The 19,509-nt window shown below is 30.4% G+C and overlaps 1 protein-coding gene across 1 annotated transcript in view; it reads left to right on the plus strand.

The window, feature by feature from the left end:
- The window catches only part of LOC148279151 (homeobox protein aristaless-like), a 94,831-nt gene that overhangs the window by 51,109 nt on the left and 24,213 nt on the right, over positions 1-19,509 (plus strand). The window contains exon 2 of the mRNA XM_088230380.1: positions 16,247-16,835. Coding sequence (XP_088086506.1) covers positions 16,247-16,835 — 589 coding nt within the window. The remainder of the gene's footprint in view (positions 1-16,246; positions 16,836-19,509) is intronic.

Consider the following 19,509-nt stretch of genomic DNA (forward strand, 5'->3'; position numbering starts at 1 on the left):
TGCAATGATCTTTTTATACATATATTGCATGTAACATTCTACCTATTACTGAAGATTCACTTGTTATTTTTTTTTCAATTAAAAGAGCTGAAATCTTTAAAGGGAAACCGAGACTTCTTTTTCAAATAGTTTTTCAACAGAGATCAATCTGTTAATAAATGGATGTATACTTTATAAATCTCATGATTTGTCATTAGCTGCTTTAAATTAACACTTTACCCACAGTGTAACATTTATTTTTTGCCTATAGGTAGATGATATTCATATTTGCGTACGTCATTTTTAGATTTCATGTATATGTTTGGTTTGATAATAACATTCCCATGCGAATTGGTTATCGAAAGAAAGTAAAATTATGAAGAAAACTAGCGACATTTATTGTTGAAAGGCGGTATGTTCTATTCCGTATTTTGTATCTCTAGGTGAACCATATGGACATCACCAGACGCCTCATGGAGACCCAATTGCTAGCCAGTACTCTCGCTTGTTCGCACGTCAATCCCGCGTCCTTAAATTCCACCGAATACGGTCGGAAAATCGTCATCGACGTCTTTTAAGGACCCGCAGGTCCAAAGAATAGACTTTTTATTAATGCATCAGCAGCACAAGCCAGGCCACCACCACACCTTTATATCTAAGACCTCGTTATAGGAGACTGCTGCGTCCGTTTTTGGACTTTAATGCTGGTCCTGAAATCAAACCGCCATTTAATATTTTTCTCAAGAACTTACTCTCAAAACTTAAAAGTTTGAGTTATGATAAGATGCCAGGATTCTAAACCATGTAGAAATACTGACGTTATTTATTTATTTATTTATTATATATATACGGCCTTAGCCAATTACAACTGTTACATGAAGAAACATAAATGCAAGAAACTGAACAAAAAAAACATAAAACTATTTAGCAAAGACAAACAAGGGCAAAACAATAATTGTATATAATATATTCAAAAAAACGAAAGACCTAAAACTTTGAGCTTAACCATGCCAATCCAACTTCATCCCACACTGTTTAGTCGCGAAGAGATCTACGAAAAGCCGGAAGATCTATCCCAAAAAATTCCAAGTCGTGTGATGAATTGACTAATCTACACATTCTGGACATTGGGGCATAAAAACCAAAGTTGCTCTTAGAAGATTTTATAAATAGCAGATTTTGACTTCTGGTGACACGGTTGGGAACATGAAAAGAAATTGATTGCAACAGAGATGGGACATCACTTAAAGCATTAAGTACAAGAGTTAAGTACGTAATACAAGAGTTCCGCAATTGATTTTTGAAATAATTGTAACAATCAGCAAATCGCACGATTATGTTCCTAAGTCCGAGCCTGCAATTCTAAGTATAGGATGTTTGTAGATAGGTCGGAAGAAACATGTTTTTTTTCCAATTTTTTATTTAAATTCCGGAAGTTACGTTGAGCGGAAAATGCTAACATTTTAATTGCTTAGTATAATTGCTTAATTGGGTTGAGTGCTTCCATTGCCGCCTTGCAACCTAGCCTAAGAATATAAAAAATATCAAAGATACGAATTTTCCACGCAGCTAAACGTTTATCTCGTGCATTAAGAAATTAAGGGATGCGTAAAAAATATTACCATTATAAGCCACTTCAATAAAGATAGAAATCAGATTAAAAATATAATGCAGTCTAGGCATTAAAAGAACCAATGACTTACCATTGGGTGATTCGAGTGATCACTTTACACATTGTGTAACTTGTGTGAAGATCTTATACATTATATTATTTTTGGTATGTGTATATATATTTACATATTTATACACACACAATTCTGGGTTTTATCCCAAGGGGGAGTAGGTATATTTTTATTTATATCACTACAGAGATGGGTAGAATTTTTGTTTCAAGATTATGGATATTCGAGCGTTTACAGGGCTTATGACCTGTCATAGGTTGGGTTCAAGTGGCCACTTTTATGTAGATACTCTACAACATTCCCCATTCCGCTTATTAGCGAATATCCATATCGGTGACAATTTTGGTTTTTGTATATATGTCATGAAACAAGGAAAGCTTTCGCTAGCGCGTTTGGAGCGCCATCTATGTATTTGATATTGAGGTTAAGTATTAAAGCAAATTACTTTATTTATGTAGCTAAATCTTATACATTCATTTTATTTTACCACATAATGATCATTTGTATTTATTGAGCACAAAGACACATCCCATGTCTGTATTCTTACCCAGACTATAAATACATGTAGGTTTAAAGTTGACTGCTATGAAAATTTATTACAATAAAAATAAAGTGAAATAAATAAACTGAGCAACCCTGACTGATGTCTTCACTTAGAGACGTTAAAGTATTTCGGCAGCAAAAAAGATTGATCTTAATAAAGCAGAAGGTCCTAATTAAGATAATTTTTGTCTCAGGATTCTCTTGCAGACGAATGCCAGAATGGATGGCTCCTGCATATCAAACGCACGGCTTTATTGCGAACTAATCAACGCTTAATTTATGACAAAATGTTACTAATTGGTTCTAATTAAAAGTGCAGGAATTCATAATTGATAAGTGTGAAGATTTATGTAAATATGGCAGGAATATGGAATCAAATTATTGACTTTTGATTGATTTATGAATGTGTTTATTCATTTTTCAATTTGTAAATACACTTTAATTAGCTATCGGAATAATAACAACAGAATAATAAATTGAATGAAGTTAAAAGATTTAAAAAATAACTTCTTTTTTTTAATGCCAATATAAGAAAAATAAAAACAATTGTTTTATAAACTGATAAAATTATTTACATACAAATCATTTAAAATATTATTCATTCATAGAAAAAACAAAATGAAATAATTAACATACAAAGAATTTAAAATGTTATTTTTAAAATGACAGCGATGCTAAGTGGTGTTTATTTATTCATTCAAAATTATACTAGTTTACATATTCATGAACTTTATTAAAGCTTTTTAGGCTGTGCCCGTGTTAAGCCATAATAATTAACAAGAATACAAAATACTTAGTAAAATAAATTAAATTATCACAATATGTGATGCAATAAAAAATAACAATCCAGAAAAATAAAATATTAATTTAAAAAGAATAAAATCATCACATTTCGAAGAAGAGGTAACATAAAAAATAACCAGATATAAATTATACAAACTTAATATTAGAATCACTGAAATCAATGGGAAATAATATAAAAACGTAATTGAAATGATAATTATGGTTTTTAAAGTAAAAAAAAGTTATCAATAATATACCAAATAGCAGTGAGAACAAAAACTACAAAAATAAATAATTAAACAACTTCAAAATATTGCAAAACATTTGTTGATTAATAACATAAAGCGGCCTTTAAGGCCCTTTAAATAAAACTGTTTTAATTATTATATAATTTGGTATTAATATTCTTAAATATTTTAGCTAACACTAACATTTCCTTTCAAAAATATATATTTTTATCACATTATGTTTTTAAAGGTTTATCTTTCTAAAATTAGTTATATGTGCCCCTAAATACTATTGCGAAGTCTTTTTATTACTTATTTTAAGTACAATTAATTGAATCAATAACAATAATAGTTTTTGTTGATTTTTAAATATTGTATCTGAATAAAAATTTAAATAGTATTTTATCTTCAGGCTGATAACTAAAAGCTTGCGTATTTATCAAACTTAATTATGCGCTGGGTATTTCGAAATTCCAGGTACGCACTTCGAATGATGTTGCCCAAAAACGTACATTAAAATTAAATAAAAATATTTTAAACTGTACAGGTCAAATATAATTGACTCTGCTGGCGTAAATTAAATAGATATTTAAATCTTTTCTAACAACGCTCCAAAATTTGGAATGAAAAAATCGTTCAAAACAACCTCGATAATTTCGGTTTTTCTAATATAAATAAGAAAATAAAATATTTTTTTGTAATTTATGGATTGTTATTATTTTCAATAAATCATTGAAAGTTTTTTAATAATTTTATTCATGAATATTTTAAAGTTATAAAACAATTCCTAGAAAATTAAACAAAACACGTTAAATGCATATGATTTGTGACCAAAAAATATAAACATATCGAAAATATGTAGGTACCAAAACGTCAAATCTCCTAGTGCGGACCTGCTAAATGAATCGAATCAATTTTTTATTTTCCCAATGAATTAAAATATAATAAAACGTCGCGATCGAATTAATTAGCCATAACCGCCACCGGTATGCGGTGATGAGGTCTTTACCAAACCCGCTCCTGATGAAGGAATTGGCAGAAGAACCGATGATGTGGAGGAATGCATCCTCATCCCGGGACAGGGTCTTGGAATGGGAGCTGCCCGGGCGTATGGCCTGACGTCTCCATTAGCGATCGTGCTGGCGCTGACATAAATTAGTAAACAGATGAGGACTCCGTACACAATGCGAGCAGACTCGGATCCGAGGCCTCTAGAAAAACAACTGCATATTTAGAATACCTTCATGAAGCTGTTAAGTGAAAAATCTAAACCGTATGGAAAAGAATCGGACTAAAACATTTTTTTAACTGTATTATCTAGATTAGATTACCTGCATTAGAGTCTCAAAACTCACTAAACAGGGGTATAAAATTGAACAATGAGTAACTCACAGAAATTCAAATCATAAAAAAATATTTTTATTTTATTTATTCATTAAAAATTACACTCGTTCACATTTTCATGGACATTTTAAGGCTTTTTAGTATGTGCCTGTGTTATAACGTGCCATAACAATTAAAAACACAAAATACACTGTAAAATTATTACAATTATAATTACATGTGATGCAAAAGAATAACAATCCAGAAAAACTAATTATTAATTTTAATTAGTATGAATGTATTATTTTTTTATGTTTTTTCTTTATATATCCCATGTTTTTATTTTTCTTTCTCTTGTACTCGTATTTAAAGATATATAAACTCCTATAAATAAACAACTAAAACAGTGTAAGTCACTCTCCAAGCACAAGAGTCAGTCTCTTTTTTTGGAGAGTTACAGTGATAACATTTACTAGATGTGTAAAAGTAGATATGTTTAGAATTTTACAAAAATATGTACTTTTTATGAAATTTATTTAAAAAAAAAAAAAAAAAAATACAATTACAAAAAATAACATTTCAAAAAAATCAGATATAAATATTGAAAAATAAATTATACAAATTGAGTTACATAAATAATCAAATATATCAAATAATACTAGTAGTAGTCAGTAAAAAATAACATATTTATAAAAAAATATTTTATTTATTCACAGTGATTTATTTTACATTTTTTGACACATACGTAAGTCCCAACTTTGTGGGACAAAAGTTTTGTTTTGAGTAAGGACAAATAATTATTAACTAAAACAACATTATATTTCATAACAAATATTAAACAAAATCAGAAACATAATGAAACATAACACATCAATCTGAAAAGAAAAGTAAGAAAACACTTGACTTACATAAAAATACACTAATCCAAATGTAATTAAGATGAATTAACTTTTTGAAGTATCTACGGTAATTTATTTGTAAAATTTAACTTGCCCTTTATCATTTTCTGTATTTTCACAGATGAGTATTTATTTATTTTAAATCTTGAAGTAGGGTATAAACATATTCTTATGTGGGCTCTAATAATTATAATATAAATATACATTTTTCGTTTATAAGTTGTTAAACGCATATTTTTAACAAAAAAATATAAAAACTAATTATTCACAGATGGCGTTTTTATAATTTTTTATTGAAAAATGCAATTTTTACGTTTATTTTTAATGAAAATTTTACAAAACTTGCTTTGCGGAAACGTTACACTATATTGATTGTAACAAATACCATAACAATATAATTTTTGTTTAATTTAATTTGTGAACTACGCGAAGTTTCTCTTATATCTGTACTGTGTGGTGTGAACTGGCAGAAACTGCGTTATTTTTCATAAATAGCAGCCAACGTAAAATAACACATTATTGCAATGGCGTTGAAATCAATTGATTATTCAAAAACGCAATTACAATAGTAACAATTATAATTAATTGAGTTAGGTACATCCATATTCATTTATTTAATTTTAATTTTATGCGATTCTGAGTGATTCTTTTTTGTGTCAATCTGCATGCTACATTGTAGGCACTTATCAGAGGTGGATTAGTTTGTATTGTTTCGGCCAAATCTCAACATTGGCTTATTCTGATTTATCATCATCATTATCATCATTCCCGTTTTCTCACACAAATGGTGTATTTGTGAACTATCTGTTTCGCGAATTCAGGTGCCGCATGCCGTTGAGAAAATAAATAATTTTAGATTTCATTCACTCGGAGACATCTGTTAGAATCTTAATGAAACACTAGAACACGTCAAATGAAAGCTATATTTGACGTTTATCACGCGTCGATAATTCAGGGTTGACACTTAATTTTTAGAGCGCCTTTTAGTAATGCCTATTATTTTTTTGTAAAACTTAGATGGTCAAAATATCTGATATTTTATTATACTGTTTTGCAGCTGTCTTATTGTTTATTTCTTTTATTTATTTGGGTTGTAAAAATACCTTACTGGCAGTGCACACCGGGGTTTTAGTCCTAACACTTATGTTTAGAAGTAAAACATGGAACTGACAGAGGAAGCATGAAAGCAAAGTTAACGTGGTCTAAATGCGATCTCTTAGAATGTGTGAGAAATCAATGTATGACACGGTTACAAATGATGAAATCGGACGGGAGTGTAAATCTGAGTCAGGTATAATTGATAGGATTAAAAAAGGGTCTGTGAGATGGTTTGGCTATGTAGAACGAATGGGTGACGAATGAATGGTAACACCGGTATCCATCACGAAAATTAACGGTAACGTGAGACGAAGATGACCAAAGAAGACGTGGCATGATCAGACAAACCAAAATCTTTAGTCTGATCATGTCAAAAACAGGCAAAACCGAAGGCCATGTACAAGTGACAAGATGTATCAATGTGAAAAAAGCTAGTAATGAAAGCCAGGATAGATGTGTGTAGCGGTCCGTTCTTCTGATAGTAGTAGTTGTAGTAATAGTAGTAGTTGAAATAATAAAACTATTATTTATAGACAGAAGAGAGTGTATTTTGTATTTTTCTTGATTTGTAAGCACATTTTATCTAGATTTTATAGTGAAATTTGTGAGTGTGTGTTTGTTTTTTGAAAAAATATTTTTTTACTATCTGAACGTAAATATGATTTAATGAGTGGAAGTCAAAATGGAAGAAAAATATAAATGACTGGTATAATACAATGTGTGAAGATAAATATATGAAATATGAATGTATGTGGTAAGCTGGCAAGAGACAACCCTGACGATTTGTAAAAATAAAAAAATATTTTAAACAACCTAATAAAATGTACAAATTTACAAATTTACTCTCTCATTCCAAAACCAAAATCTATTTGAATTAAAAATATTATTTTGCGTGTATGCAGATAATTGGTGGAATTCCATAATTGAATTTGGTAAAGTATCCAAAATAATACACTTTTATCGGATTTAATTTTACTTTTTTTAAAAATATTTGACGCGTTTCGTCTTGTTAGGACATTATCAAACATATTTTTTAAAAAGTAGTATGAAATCCAATAAAAGCGTTTTATTTTGGATACCCTACTAAATTAAAAAATATTATACCAATCCCATCTTTATTTTTAAAAGCATGCTAATTTAGTCCGTATGGCCTTCTTTTTAAGGTAGTATTTTCAATTAAATTCATTTACTGCATCTTGCACTTGAGCGCGAGTACAGTCGGCATAAAGAATTCAATAAATGCATGTTGAAATAAATTGCTTGTAAATTAACTTGTTTTCATGTCTGCACTAATTCAATAAGACGCCTTGTAAGGCCTGCGACTGGGTAAAAAAGGTTTCCCAGAACACTTAAGTCGAATAGAGACTTTACAATTAAATGAGCCTTTTTAGCTTATTCAAAAAAACTTGATCGATAAAATGCATCGCTTTAATTTAATGAAACAATAAAAAACACGTTTGTAATCCTTGAGATAAAATCATATAAAATTATGTTGAGAGACCCTACCGTCATATTTTATATCCAATTGAATGCCTTCTAAGCTAGAGGTAGTAAATAAAATGATATATTAAAACAGTTATTCTTCCAAAACTGCTAAAACAGTTTCTTAAAAAAATAAACTGTTACTGGATAAAAAAATAATTTTAAAAAAAATCAGCTGTAATAGTCTCATAAAACAATTAAACTGTTACTGTGACTAAAAAAATAGTCAGGGTATTAAATGAAACGGTTTAAAAAAATACAGTTTAAAGGTTTGTGTGCAAATATCGTGGACAACCCCCCAAATAAAAGAAATAGAGCGTGCTCTAAAAGAGTGAAAATGTTTAACCTAGAAACGAAATGTTAGATCCAATGAACTTTCAATTTAATTAAATAATTTAGTCATTTTTTTCATCAATTAATGTTGAACTATCTAATTTATCCCTTTTAAGTATATTTTTTTATAATTCAAAAATATATTTTTCAAACCATCTTATTTTCACACTTCTTAAAACGTTTTATCATTGATACGAAATACATATTCATGGTTTACTAAAATATTATTAATTTCTTGAAATATTTATACTGTTTTTATGTTTTTGTAGTTAGTCATATGTAGGTATATACGACGACAAGTTATAGGCGGAAAACTGATCAAAATTATTTTTTATTTTTGGGTTTTAATGATAAGCGCAAAGGTTTGCAATTTGCGGACAAATGGATTGACAGAAAAGTAAGAACTTAATATATTGCATGACTGCACCACGTTTCATGCTTAATTTCTTTGTTATTAATTAGCGATCATTATATAAATTGTTCTGTGCATATCCGCTTCAGGATATACAATAAGAACTAATGTCGCTTTTATTTCAATAAGTTTAAAAGTAAAAACAAAATATTCGGAAAATAGTTCTACATTCAAATTTTGTTTCAAAAGAATTGATCATTTAACGAATTGCATTGTACGAAGCATCTAAAATGTGTTTTTAGTCATAAAGCCGAGATATTTCGCTTTTGGCAATCGAGAAACGTCTTTTGATTTCACTCTCAGATCTTTTATTACTGTCGATTCTTGGTTCAGATAGACAATCCTTAATTAGCGTATGATTAGTAGTTTCTGTTAGTCCTCAATCGCATTTGATCGAAGCAATTAGACAGGTTTGAATCATGAATTGCGTGCGGTAATAAAATTAACCTTTATGACTTACATTACCATTGATTATCGCAAAATAATTAACCAATGAATTATGTTACTTTGTAAGTTAAAATAATCACGATGCAATGTTAGTATTAATTCAATTAAAAAACAATGTTCTCCGATGCAGCGACAGTAAATGATTTCTAAACAATGCAAAAACGAATTGTTGCGTAATTAAATCAACGCGTTTTCTTTGTACATTTACAATGCAACGACTTCCTGCAATTATATTCCATGATAATAATTAACGAGGAATAAAAAACATTGTAATTTGTATTGAAGGTTGCATATATTTCGATTCTCGTATTAATTAGATATTATGCAAACTGTTAAAAATCCACAATTAGAATCAAAATATCAATTGATTGAATAAAAAAACGGTGACACTTGACTTCTTTAGGTTATTTACCAAACATGGTTATATCGGCCTAAATAAAAATATTTACCTTTGAATTTCAATTAAATTATAATAATGAAAATAGATATATAGTTTTATTCCCCTTTTATTTATAATTTTTTTACCATTGACCGGGTTTCACCGTGACCAACATCGTCAGGCTGGTGGGAGACTAAACAAATTTCTATCTTATATGCAAGTGCCAGCAAACTATATACGTATTTTTATTATTATGGTTAAAATGCAGTTCCACTAAGAAATGTCAGTAGAAAAACTCAATATATTAATTAAATTACTTATAAACCTGGTGTAAAGTTACACCTAGGAATAGTTGATGAATAAAGGTGCAAATACCATCCCTATTCTACTACTATAATAAGGATAATATTCCCATCCGTATTCTCCCCCTATGCCTAGGCGTAACTTCATACCAAGTTTATGAGTAAGGCCCAGTAGTATGTTTCTTAAAAATAACAATTGATGACTATACAGAATTATAAACACTACATTTTTTTTAAAGCACTTATTCAAGAATATTGTAAAATAATCACTTACAATAATATATGTACATAATAAATAAGCACACAATTTGAACATAAATTCAGAACAAATATTTAAAAAATAAAAACACCAAAAACCTGATAGTACCGATTTAACATAAAAAATATATAAAAAGAACTTACTATCTAAAGTATCATATCAAAAACTGAAATATCATCATCATTATTCCTTTTCGGCACCTGCTAGTGCTTAGAGCACTGCATTGGTATACCAATCGCAGCGTATCTTGATCATTTTTGTTACATGAAGGCAAACACATTGGCCATTACGCCACGAGGCCGACCAGCCACAATTAAAATGTATTCATTTTATTTATTCATTCAAAATTACACCAGTTCAAATAAAATAATAAATAAACAATAAAAATTACTAAAAAAAAAAACAATTTTTCATTTATTTTGCAATGATAGATACTCATAAAACAACAGTCAAGGCAATCCAAATTAAGAAGGACGATTTCTGCCATTAAGAGTAAAATAAAATATACATAGCATTAGGAATATTAATTTATTTTAAGTTTTTTTGTGACGTTTCGCCTTATGAAGGCGTTAAGAAATAAGGTAGTTTTTAATAATGTTCCTGGGAACAAAAAACTTATGGTTTAAAAATAATACATATTAATACGAACACTTAGATAGGTAATACAAATCATTCAAAATTAGCACATGTTTGTTGAGAAAATGATTAAAAAGAACTCCTTAAGTGTTATGTACACATTCAAAGTTAAAAATATTGTTTTACGCCGTTAGCATTAAAAAAAAACAATTGATTTGTAAGCTGAGTAGATTACGATAATAGCGCATTTTAAGTCAAACAATTCTATAATAACTTAATTAATAAAATTTAAGAGTCATTTTAATATTTATGCAGTTACCTAATAGGATTAAAGTGTTCTATAATAGCGTATGGAAAAATATAACTAAATGAAATTTGTAGGTACGCAAAAACATAAAAACCTTATATTCTTTGTCTTCCAGAGCCATGATAATCTAACTTACCCATGGTTTTTACTCCAACACCATGGCACACCACATGTAATTATTAATATTCTCAGTTTCAAATTTATGCGCAGTAGGTTCCATTGATTCCTTGGGTGTAACTTGGTTCTGTAAACCAGCTAATGGAGTTATAAATAATATGTATAAAGTTGAGTAATTACAATGAGACGAGTAATTACGATCATTATATTTATGTAAAGTTGGTTGATCGAAGTAATTACATTTGTTGTGTTATTTAACATTTCGTTTGTAACTTTGAGAAATGTATACTTGAAACATAAAATATGAATGGAGTGTTTCCCATTGAAAATGTTACATGCAAACATTATTTATACAGAATGTTCTTTAAACCTTGTCACATCCGAAATCACAATGATCAGTATGGGCAAGAAGACATATAAGCATATTAAAAAAAATAACCAATAACCACATACATGATAGAAATGAAATAAAAAGGAATCAATTCATTAGTTACGTAAACCTTGACAAAGAAGCTTGTTTGCTTTGAAACCGGTCGGTGAAAAATAAAAATTAGTGGTTAAAAACAAAGTTGTTTTATTTATTTTACTATAATGAATAACCACAAAGTTAGTGCTTCAAATATAAACTTTATATCCAGATTATTATGTTTACATTGAAGGTAAGGTGCAGTTTTACGCTGCAGGTGCCAGTATTGGAATAAATAAATATTGCAGTACACTTAAATAACACAATTCACCTTTTGTATTCTTAAATTAAGCTGGGGTGGTATTCTGAACGTTATAGCGCGCATAGAGAACGCTTTTTTAGCGTGAAGTTATGTACTAAATACATGAAAACAAAGCGTTCTCTACGCGCGCTACAGCGTTCAGAATACCAGCCCTGTTATCTGCATTTTGACTGTTCTAATTATTATGATAAGTAAGTTTAAATAAATAAGAAAAACAATGTTTTAAGTATGTCCAAATGTTTGCAGACAGGCTGGATTACTTCCCTAGGGATTTATTTAGATCTAAATTTGTTCCAACGGAGAGAATTGTTTTCAGGCGTTACCTTGTAGGTGAATTGGTTCAGCCGGATGAATCTCGACCACGTGATAAAGGTTTTAGCTCCTTTACTTCACAAAAGTCAACAGATGGAAGAGTTGAGGAAATGTGGATGTTTAAACATGGGCCGAATGGTGAATATTACACAGTGTGTAAAGTGGCTACATAAACCAGCCAATTACAGGACATTAGCCCTGTAAATGCCTAGACTTTTATATTCCCTCCTCATAAATAAAAAAAATAAAAAATAAAAAATATATTTATTTTCGTGGAAATTTTCTAAAATTGTCTCAAAAGGTATTTCAAGCACTCTTCACACAGATTTAAAAAAAAACTGCTTACTAGTTTCAACTTTAAAAGTAAAAATATACATTTGCGGAACAGGAGTACACGAGTTCGAGGAGGTCTTACTTTTCTGAATAGAATGGAGCCGAACATTTTCAAACACCTGTCCTAGTGTGCCGTTACTAATTTTCCTGCAGTCCAATTACGAAGAGGTTAATAACGCGACACCGGCCATTTGCTATTCAGACATTCTCAAACTTCCAGGGTAAAAAAAACATAGGGTTATAATGAATTATAACATGAATTCCAAAATTGATCAGCACTAGTTAAATATAAAATTTATATTGGAAAAACTGATTTGTGTTGTATTTATTATTATAATTAAAATTAAATAAAATTATTTTGATAAAATAAATAAAACAACTTTGTTTTTAACCACAATTTTTTTTCCGCCGTCCGGTTTCAAAGAAAACAAGCTTCTTCGCCAAGGTTTACGTAACTAATAAATTAATTCCTATTTTATATTTATAATGTTAACTAAATACTACACGTGGACCCAATAAATCAAGTATTTTTTCCCTACAAGGGTGGTAATTTGATATCAATATTTTCGAAGCTAGACAGGAGAGAACTTAAGAAATATTGTTTATTTGGTTATGAATTTTTTTTTCTTATTATGAATCGCTTTTTTAATTTCTATGATTTCCAAGTTGTCTAATTTTAATATTTTATTTTCAACATGAAGTACTTTTAATCCAGTGTCTTTATTGAAGTTATTATTATTTTCTATATGATGATTTGCGAATTCAGATTTTTTTTTTTGTTATTTAAGCATCTTAAGTGTTTTTTTACTCTAATGTTAAAGTTTCTTTTAGTTTTTCCAATGTAGATTGAATCGCAATCATTACAATTTAATTGATATATCCTAGATTTATTATATTTATGGACTTTGTCTTTGTGATTTTTCGACAATTTCGCCCATATTATTAATTGTGTAGAAAACAAGTTTAATGTTTGATGGTAGGGAATTAGATATTTGTTTTGAAAAAATGTCATTTATAAAAAGATTCCACCATTAATATCTTTTGTGTAACTAATTTGGCGTCATATATGCCTTTTTTTTTTTTTTTTTTTTTTTAATTGAATCGGCATTCACTTCGTAACACTTCATTATAAATTATTATGAAAATAAAACTTTGTTATCAGTGTTACATAATTTTATTCTTTTACAAGAACACAACTATAGTTTCGGGAGAGCACTCCTCCCATCGACGGGTGATATAAAACTAATAAAATAAACACAGAATATTGTTCACAATGTCATCGAATCTAAACAAAAAATAAACAGATTAATCAGTGAAACTTAGAGCAGAGGGTTTTTATTCTTATCTAAGGTGTTGGCATATGAATGGATGGTTATCTTAAGTACAGATATGAGAACATGGACAAAACATTAAGTCGAATTTATTTCTTAAAATTTAGCACATAAGTGGAAGTTGCAATAAGTAAGTCTAAGATTTAATGTGTGGGAAGACATCGCTCGGCTAAGAGAGTGTTAACAGACGCGGGTCTAAGAAGGTGAGTGCGGTGAGGGTGGTCGCAAAGGGAACATAGTCAATAAAGGCGAGGGGTGGTTGAATGTGTGATTATTAATTAGATTGTTTTCAGAATTTAAATTTTTGTGAATTTCTATAATTTCTAAATTATTCATATTACTGCCTTTGTTATTTACTTGGTGCAGGAGTTTTAAGGTGTGATTATGAAATGAGTGGTTACTGTCTATTATATGATTCGCGAATTCCGAGAAATTATTATTGGTCAGGCAACGGCGGTGTTCGTTTAGCCTAGTTTTAAGATTTCGCGCTGTTTGTCCAATATAGACTTTTTTGCATTCGCATGATATCTGGTAGACGCCACTCTTGTTTAGCAGCTCTGTTTTTGACTTAGAATTAAATAGTGATTTGGCAATATTATTATTAGTGTAAAAAGCGGGTTTTATAGCTGTGGGAAAGTGATTACTTATTTTTCTAGACAGAGGTCCAATGTATATAATTCTACGCCAGGTTTGTGGGTTGTTGGATATATCACCACCGCTAGGGAGGAGTGCTCTCCCGAAACTATAGTTGTGTTCTTGTAAAATAATAAAATTGTGTAACACTGATAACAAAGTTTTATTTTCATAATAAGTCATATATGCCGTTTGTCCCACAGGGGCGAAACGTCTCGTTTTTGGGTAATTCAAAATATGCATATTTTAAACCTTAGTAGAAAATTTTTCGCACGTCGCACGAAAAAAATAGTAATACCGTTACCACCGTCATTTACGTATAAAAAAAAAACCATAAAAACTTTTAAATAATTAAAAAGTGCTTAAAAACTGTCTTTTTTTTTTATTTTGCGACCACTTGTTATTTATTTAATTACCGATCCCCCATTTCATACCTCCACAAATACTACTTGAAATAAAGACTATTTATTACCTCTGAAACCGGTGGGTAATTCAATAAATAATATGTGGTTTAATTTTGATTGCATCATAATTCAAATTTATTTATATCATAAAAAATAAAAAAAAAACTGTACTTTTAAATGACTTATATTGTATGTTTTAAACATGTTTTTATTAGCTTATTTTTTAAACCTTTGTATAACTGCTACTTATTATTGTTTATAAACTTAATCATGTACTATATAAGCAAATTTGTATTATAAAAGCCATATGGGCGTTTAATGTATAAAAAATAAAATTAAAGTAGATTTATTTATCAAGCATACTTATTTACTTATTTTATTTTGTTGTACTTTACTATATACTCGGCTAAAAACAAGCAATATCCCAAAAATAAAAATAAATGTTTTGGAAGGGAACAAGCGTGGACGCCAACGTTTTTATGCTACACATTTTAAAATGTTTACAAAACGAAAAAAATACAAAATTTGCCTAGAAGTTTATCAAAAGTAATTATTATCTGCATAACTTATTTTTATTTCAATTTTTTTAAATATTTCTAAACATTAGTTATTTTCCAATCTCGAAAAAATTGTTTAGAATAATTTTGTAAAGACATGTGTAGCTTTAATTAAAAAACGTCTTGAAATATTATTTCTCTAAAACCAGTTTTAATCATCATGATTAAAATACATATAATAAATAAGTGCAAACGTTGATAAGGAGTTTATATACCAGTTTGATTTTATTAAATTATAACAGGATGAGAGGTAGGAAACCATTTGAGAATTGCTGTGTAATTGATTGAAGTTGTAAAGTGACGTTTTTGTGTCATTTACATTGTAAAGCGCTAAAGTATTTACGTCAGGAAACATTGCGTGTCTGTAAAGGGTTAAATAATTGGGGCAGTCTCTATTTGTTAGCAAAAACATCTCCCATTAAATCGTTATAAAATAAATGCTTTATAACCTTTAATGGCACCAATACCAACACAAACATGCACATGTACGATACGCGACTACAGAATTATACGGCAAACGTAGGAACTTGCTTATCTTTTTTCAAATTTCAATTGAAACCTTTTTTCGGCGAATTACGGTAATTATGGAGCAGTACATATCATTTGTTTTATTAATAATTTACCATATTACCTTCGCTCATAAATTACTGCGTTAATTATACGCGCTTAAAAAAGAGAATGTCATTTCAGTTGACGTTTCGTCCACTAATGATTTTTTAATAAGTCCTTGCGAGGGAAGAAATTGTCACTTTTTTGCCAAACCAGAACATACGTATAACTCTTGTTTTTTGTTGTTTCAGAGTTTCTGGTGCAAGATCAGACACGTCTGCACCCACCATTAACCACGATACCATCCTCCCCAGTCATGGGTATATCCGAGGAGGCGAAACCCGAAGAAGCGTCACCCCGGCCGCCTCCCGCGGCCGATTCCCCGCCTGACATCCACCGCTCCCACCACTCCCCGCCTGAATCGGACCACCGGATCCTGCACTCTCCTCACGAGGTGCGGCGGACCATCCACTCTCCCGGCGAAGGATACCGGACGATCCACTCTCCTCACGAGAACCACCGGTCGATCAACTCTCCCCACGAGAATCACCGGTCGATCAATTCTCCCCACGAAAATCACCGATCTCTCAATTCTCCCATGGATAGTCACCGGATCCACACACCGCCGGATGCTCACCATGGGATGCATTCTCCCGGAGAAAGATCAGGTCCTGCCGGAAGCACCCACAGTAATCCGTCAGATAACAACAGTGATGGGGAGATGGATGAGTTTGCACCAAAGCGGAAACAGAGAAGATATAGAACTACGTTCACGAGCTTTCAACTGGAGGAACTTGAAAAGGCTTTTTCAAGGACACACTATCCTGACGTGTTTACCAGGTGAGAACTTCAAACTAATAACTGTATCTCTGAGAAATAGCAAAAAAAATTAAGTAATGTGAACAATCTTAGAATCATTTCAGATTTTTTTTTACTATTTATTCATTTATGACAAAGTTATTTATTAAAGAAGATGTTTTATAAAGTATTAGTATACCGTCGTACTATCAAGAGTTTGAATAAAGTAAACCAAACTAAAAAAATGACCCAAATAATACATAATTTAAGGTCAGATAATAAACAACAACAACAACAAACCATCACGCCGTTTCCCCGTAGGGGTAGGCAGAGAGGATAGAACGCCATAACACTCTATCTTGGCATACAGATTTCGCTTCCTCTACATTCATACATCTTCTTATGCACGCACGCCGATTATTCCTACTTTTGACATGTCCATCTTCAAGTATTTGATGGACTTGATCGTGCCATGTCTTTCTCGGTCTTCCTCGTTTTCTGCATCCATCAACATTTGCATCGTAGATCCTTTTAGCCGTTCTTTCGCTGTCCATTCGCTCTACATGTCCAAACCAACGCAGCACCCGTTTCTTGATTCTGTCAATAATGCATGTCTCAGCCTTACACACTTCACGGATCTCGACATTTGTGCACCTATCATACATCGTTTTACCACACATTCGCCTGAGGGATCGCATTTCGACAGCATTCAACCTACTTTCATCATTATTTTTCCAATTCCACACTTCGCTCCCATACATTAGAGTTGGAACTAGAACTCCGTTGTGAACTGCTAGTTTAGCCTCCTGCGATAAACATTTGTTTGCCAAAGTAGATTTTAGTGCACCGTTCACCCTGTTCCCGGCACTCACCCTCCTTTTATTAAACCATAATTTGATTTATTCCACATTTTTTTATAAAATTTACGTACTTTTTTATATATTTTTTTTAAATTTAAATCTTAAAGTAGGGCACACATATCATACATATTGTTATGTGTGTTCTAATAATAACATTGCAAATATATTTAATTTATAAATTGTTTATCACATATGTCTTGACCATTATTTTAAATTTTGATATGTTTTTTTCTTCATAAATATTTTTTTCCATTTCGTAATACTTTTTAATTGCTTTAAATAAAATTGAATTTTGTGACTTTGCCTTTTTCCTAAATGGATGTCTAATTTTGTTCTTTTCTCTAGTATTGTGATCTTTTAGCCATGAGAAACAAAATTACTTACCTTAGTAAAATGCAATGAATAATTGTATCTGGTGAGTGTCCATCTACAGGCTTTATTATGCATATGACTTAAAAAAAAAAATTAGTTAAAATTTTATATTCACGTAATTAACTTATAAAAAATGTTAGTTTAATCAAATAATCAAAGCCGTATTTTCTCGCGGATGAGTCACTGAAAATCAGAAGGTAAATTCATAAAATAGGAGTAGCGATTATCCAATTACCAGCTCAGCAAGCGAGCATAATTTATTATCAGGTATTGCAGAAACGTCAATTATGATTACCGCACAACTTCGGTTACTATCACTGCGCGGTCGTAATAATAATTATTGTAATTAGATGCAAGTTACAATTCGTGGCAGATATGTTATATCGACACAGTGAATTAAAATTCATAAGATTGCAATATTGTATCCGCAGATTAAACATATATATGAAAAAAAAAACCTGTTAAAAAAATAAAATATGATAACTTTAGTAAATGACAAAACTTCATTCCCAGCACAATATTTACTATTTTGATAGGCATATATCACCTATTAAAATCCCTCTGTATTATATATCTTTATTTATTGAGTTGCTCGCGTAGATTTCATTTCCACAGTAACAATTTCGATCACATCCTTAATAATTCATTATTCTCTTTTCGCACCGAATGGCGCATAGGGCACTGCGTTCGTACACCTATCGCAGCGTATCTTGATCGTTTTGGTTATAATACATGTAGCTAATATAATTAATCGCACACTTCAGGGACTATGAAATATTCTAGGGTAAAAACGCCTTAAATAAATATGTCATTGCAACCATGTCGGGAATCGAACCCGAGACCATGGTAGGCAAACGTGCAAGGTGGAAGAATTTATAGCATATAATACGGATTTATAATAGCACACTTGTATATTTTTCTTTTTAATAAAAGCCTTCGAGTCGGATTTAAAATTTCTTTAGGCAGAGAATAATAACATTTTACTGAAGAATGGTCACTCATTTGTTTCATAACAATCATGTAATTTCATATTGTGTTTAATTTTTCAGAAACCAAAAAAAGGGCATTTAAAAATATTAATCCAGTAAGGTTTTTGCATATGTTTTCTGGCTATAAATATTGACTTATTGACATTAAGAACCTTCCATTTTGTTGTATGATTCTACGAAGAATCTACTCCTTAGATAGTTGGATAATTTACATGGCGCCATTTTTGTGAAAATCGCCTTAAAGGCGCTGTACAATAAATAAATATCCCAGAATATCTTGCAGCTACAGAGCGCATGGACAGTTAAGAATCTAGTTCCTTGTTTCTAATTATGATTGATTTGAATAACAACAGATAGAAGCTAGTTTACAGAAAGTCTTGCAGCTACAGAACGCATGGACGGTAAGAAATCTCTCCCCCGTTTAGATTTCTTTTTAATTTGTCATAAAAACTTATTCATAAAGGTAGGAGTTAAATTACAACAAGTCTTGCAGCT

Source organism: Micrasema longulum, unplaced genomic scaffold (assembly GCF_059751315.1).
Source record: "Micrasema longulum isolate JH-2025_06_02 unplaced genomic scaffold, ASM5975131v1 h1tg000753l, whole genome shotgun sequence".
Classification (NCBI taxonomy): Eukaryota; Metazoa; Arthropoda; class Insecta; order Trichoptera; family Brachycentridae; genus Micrasema; species Micrasema longulum.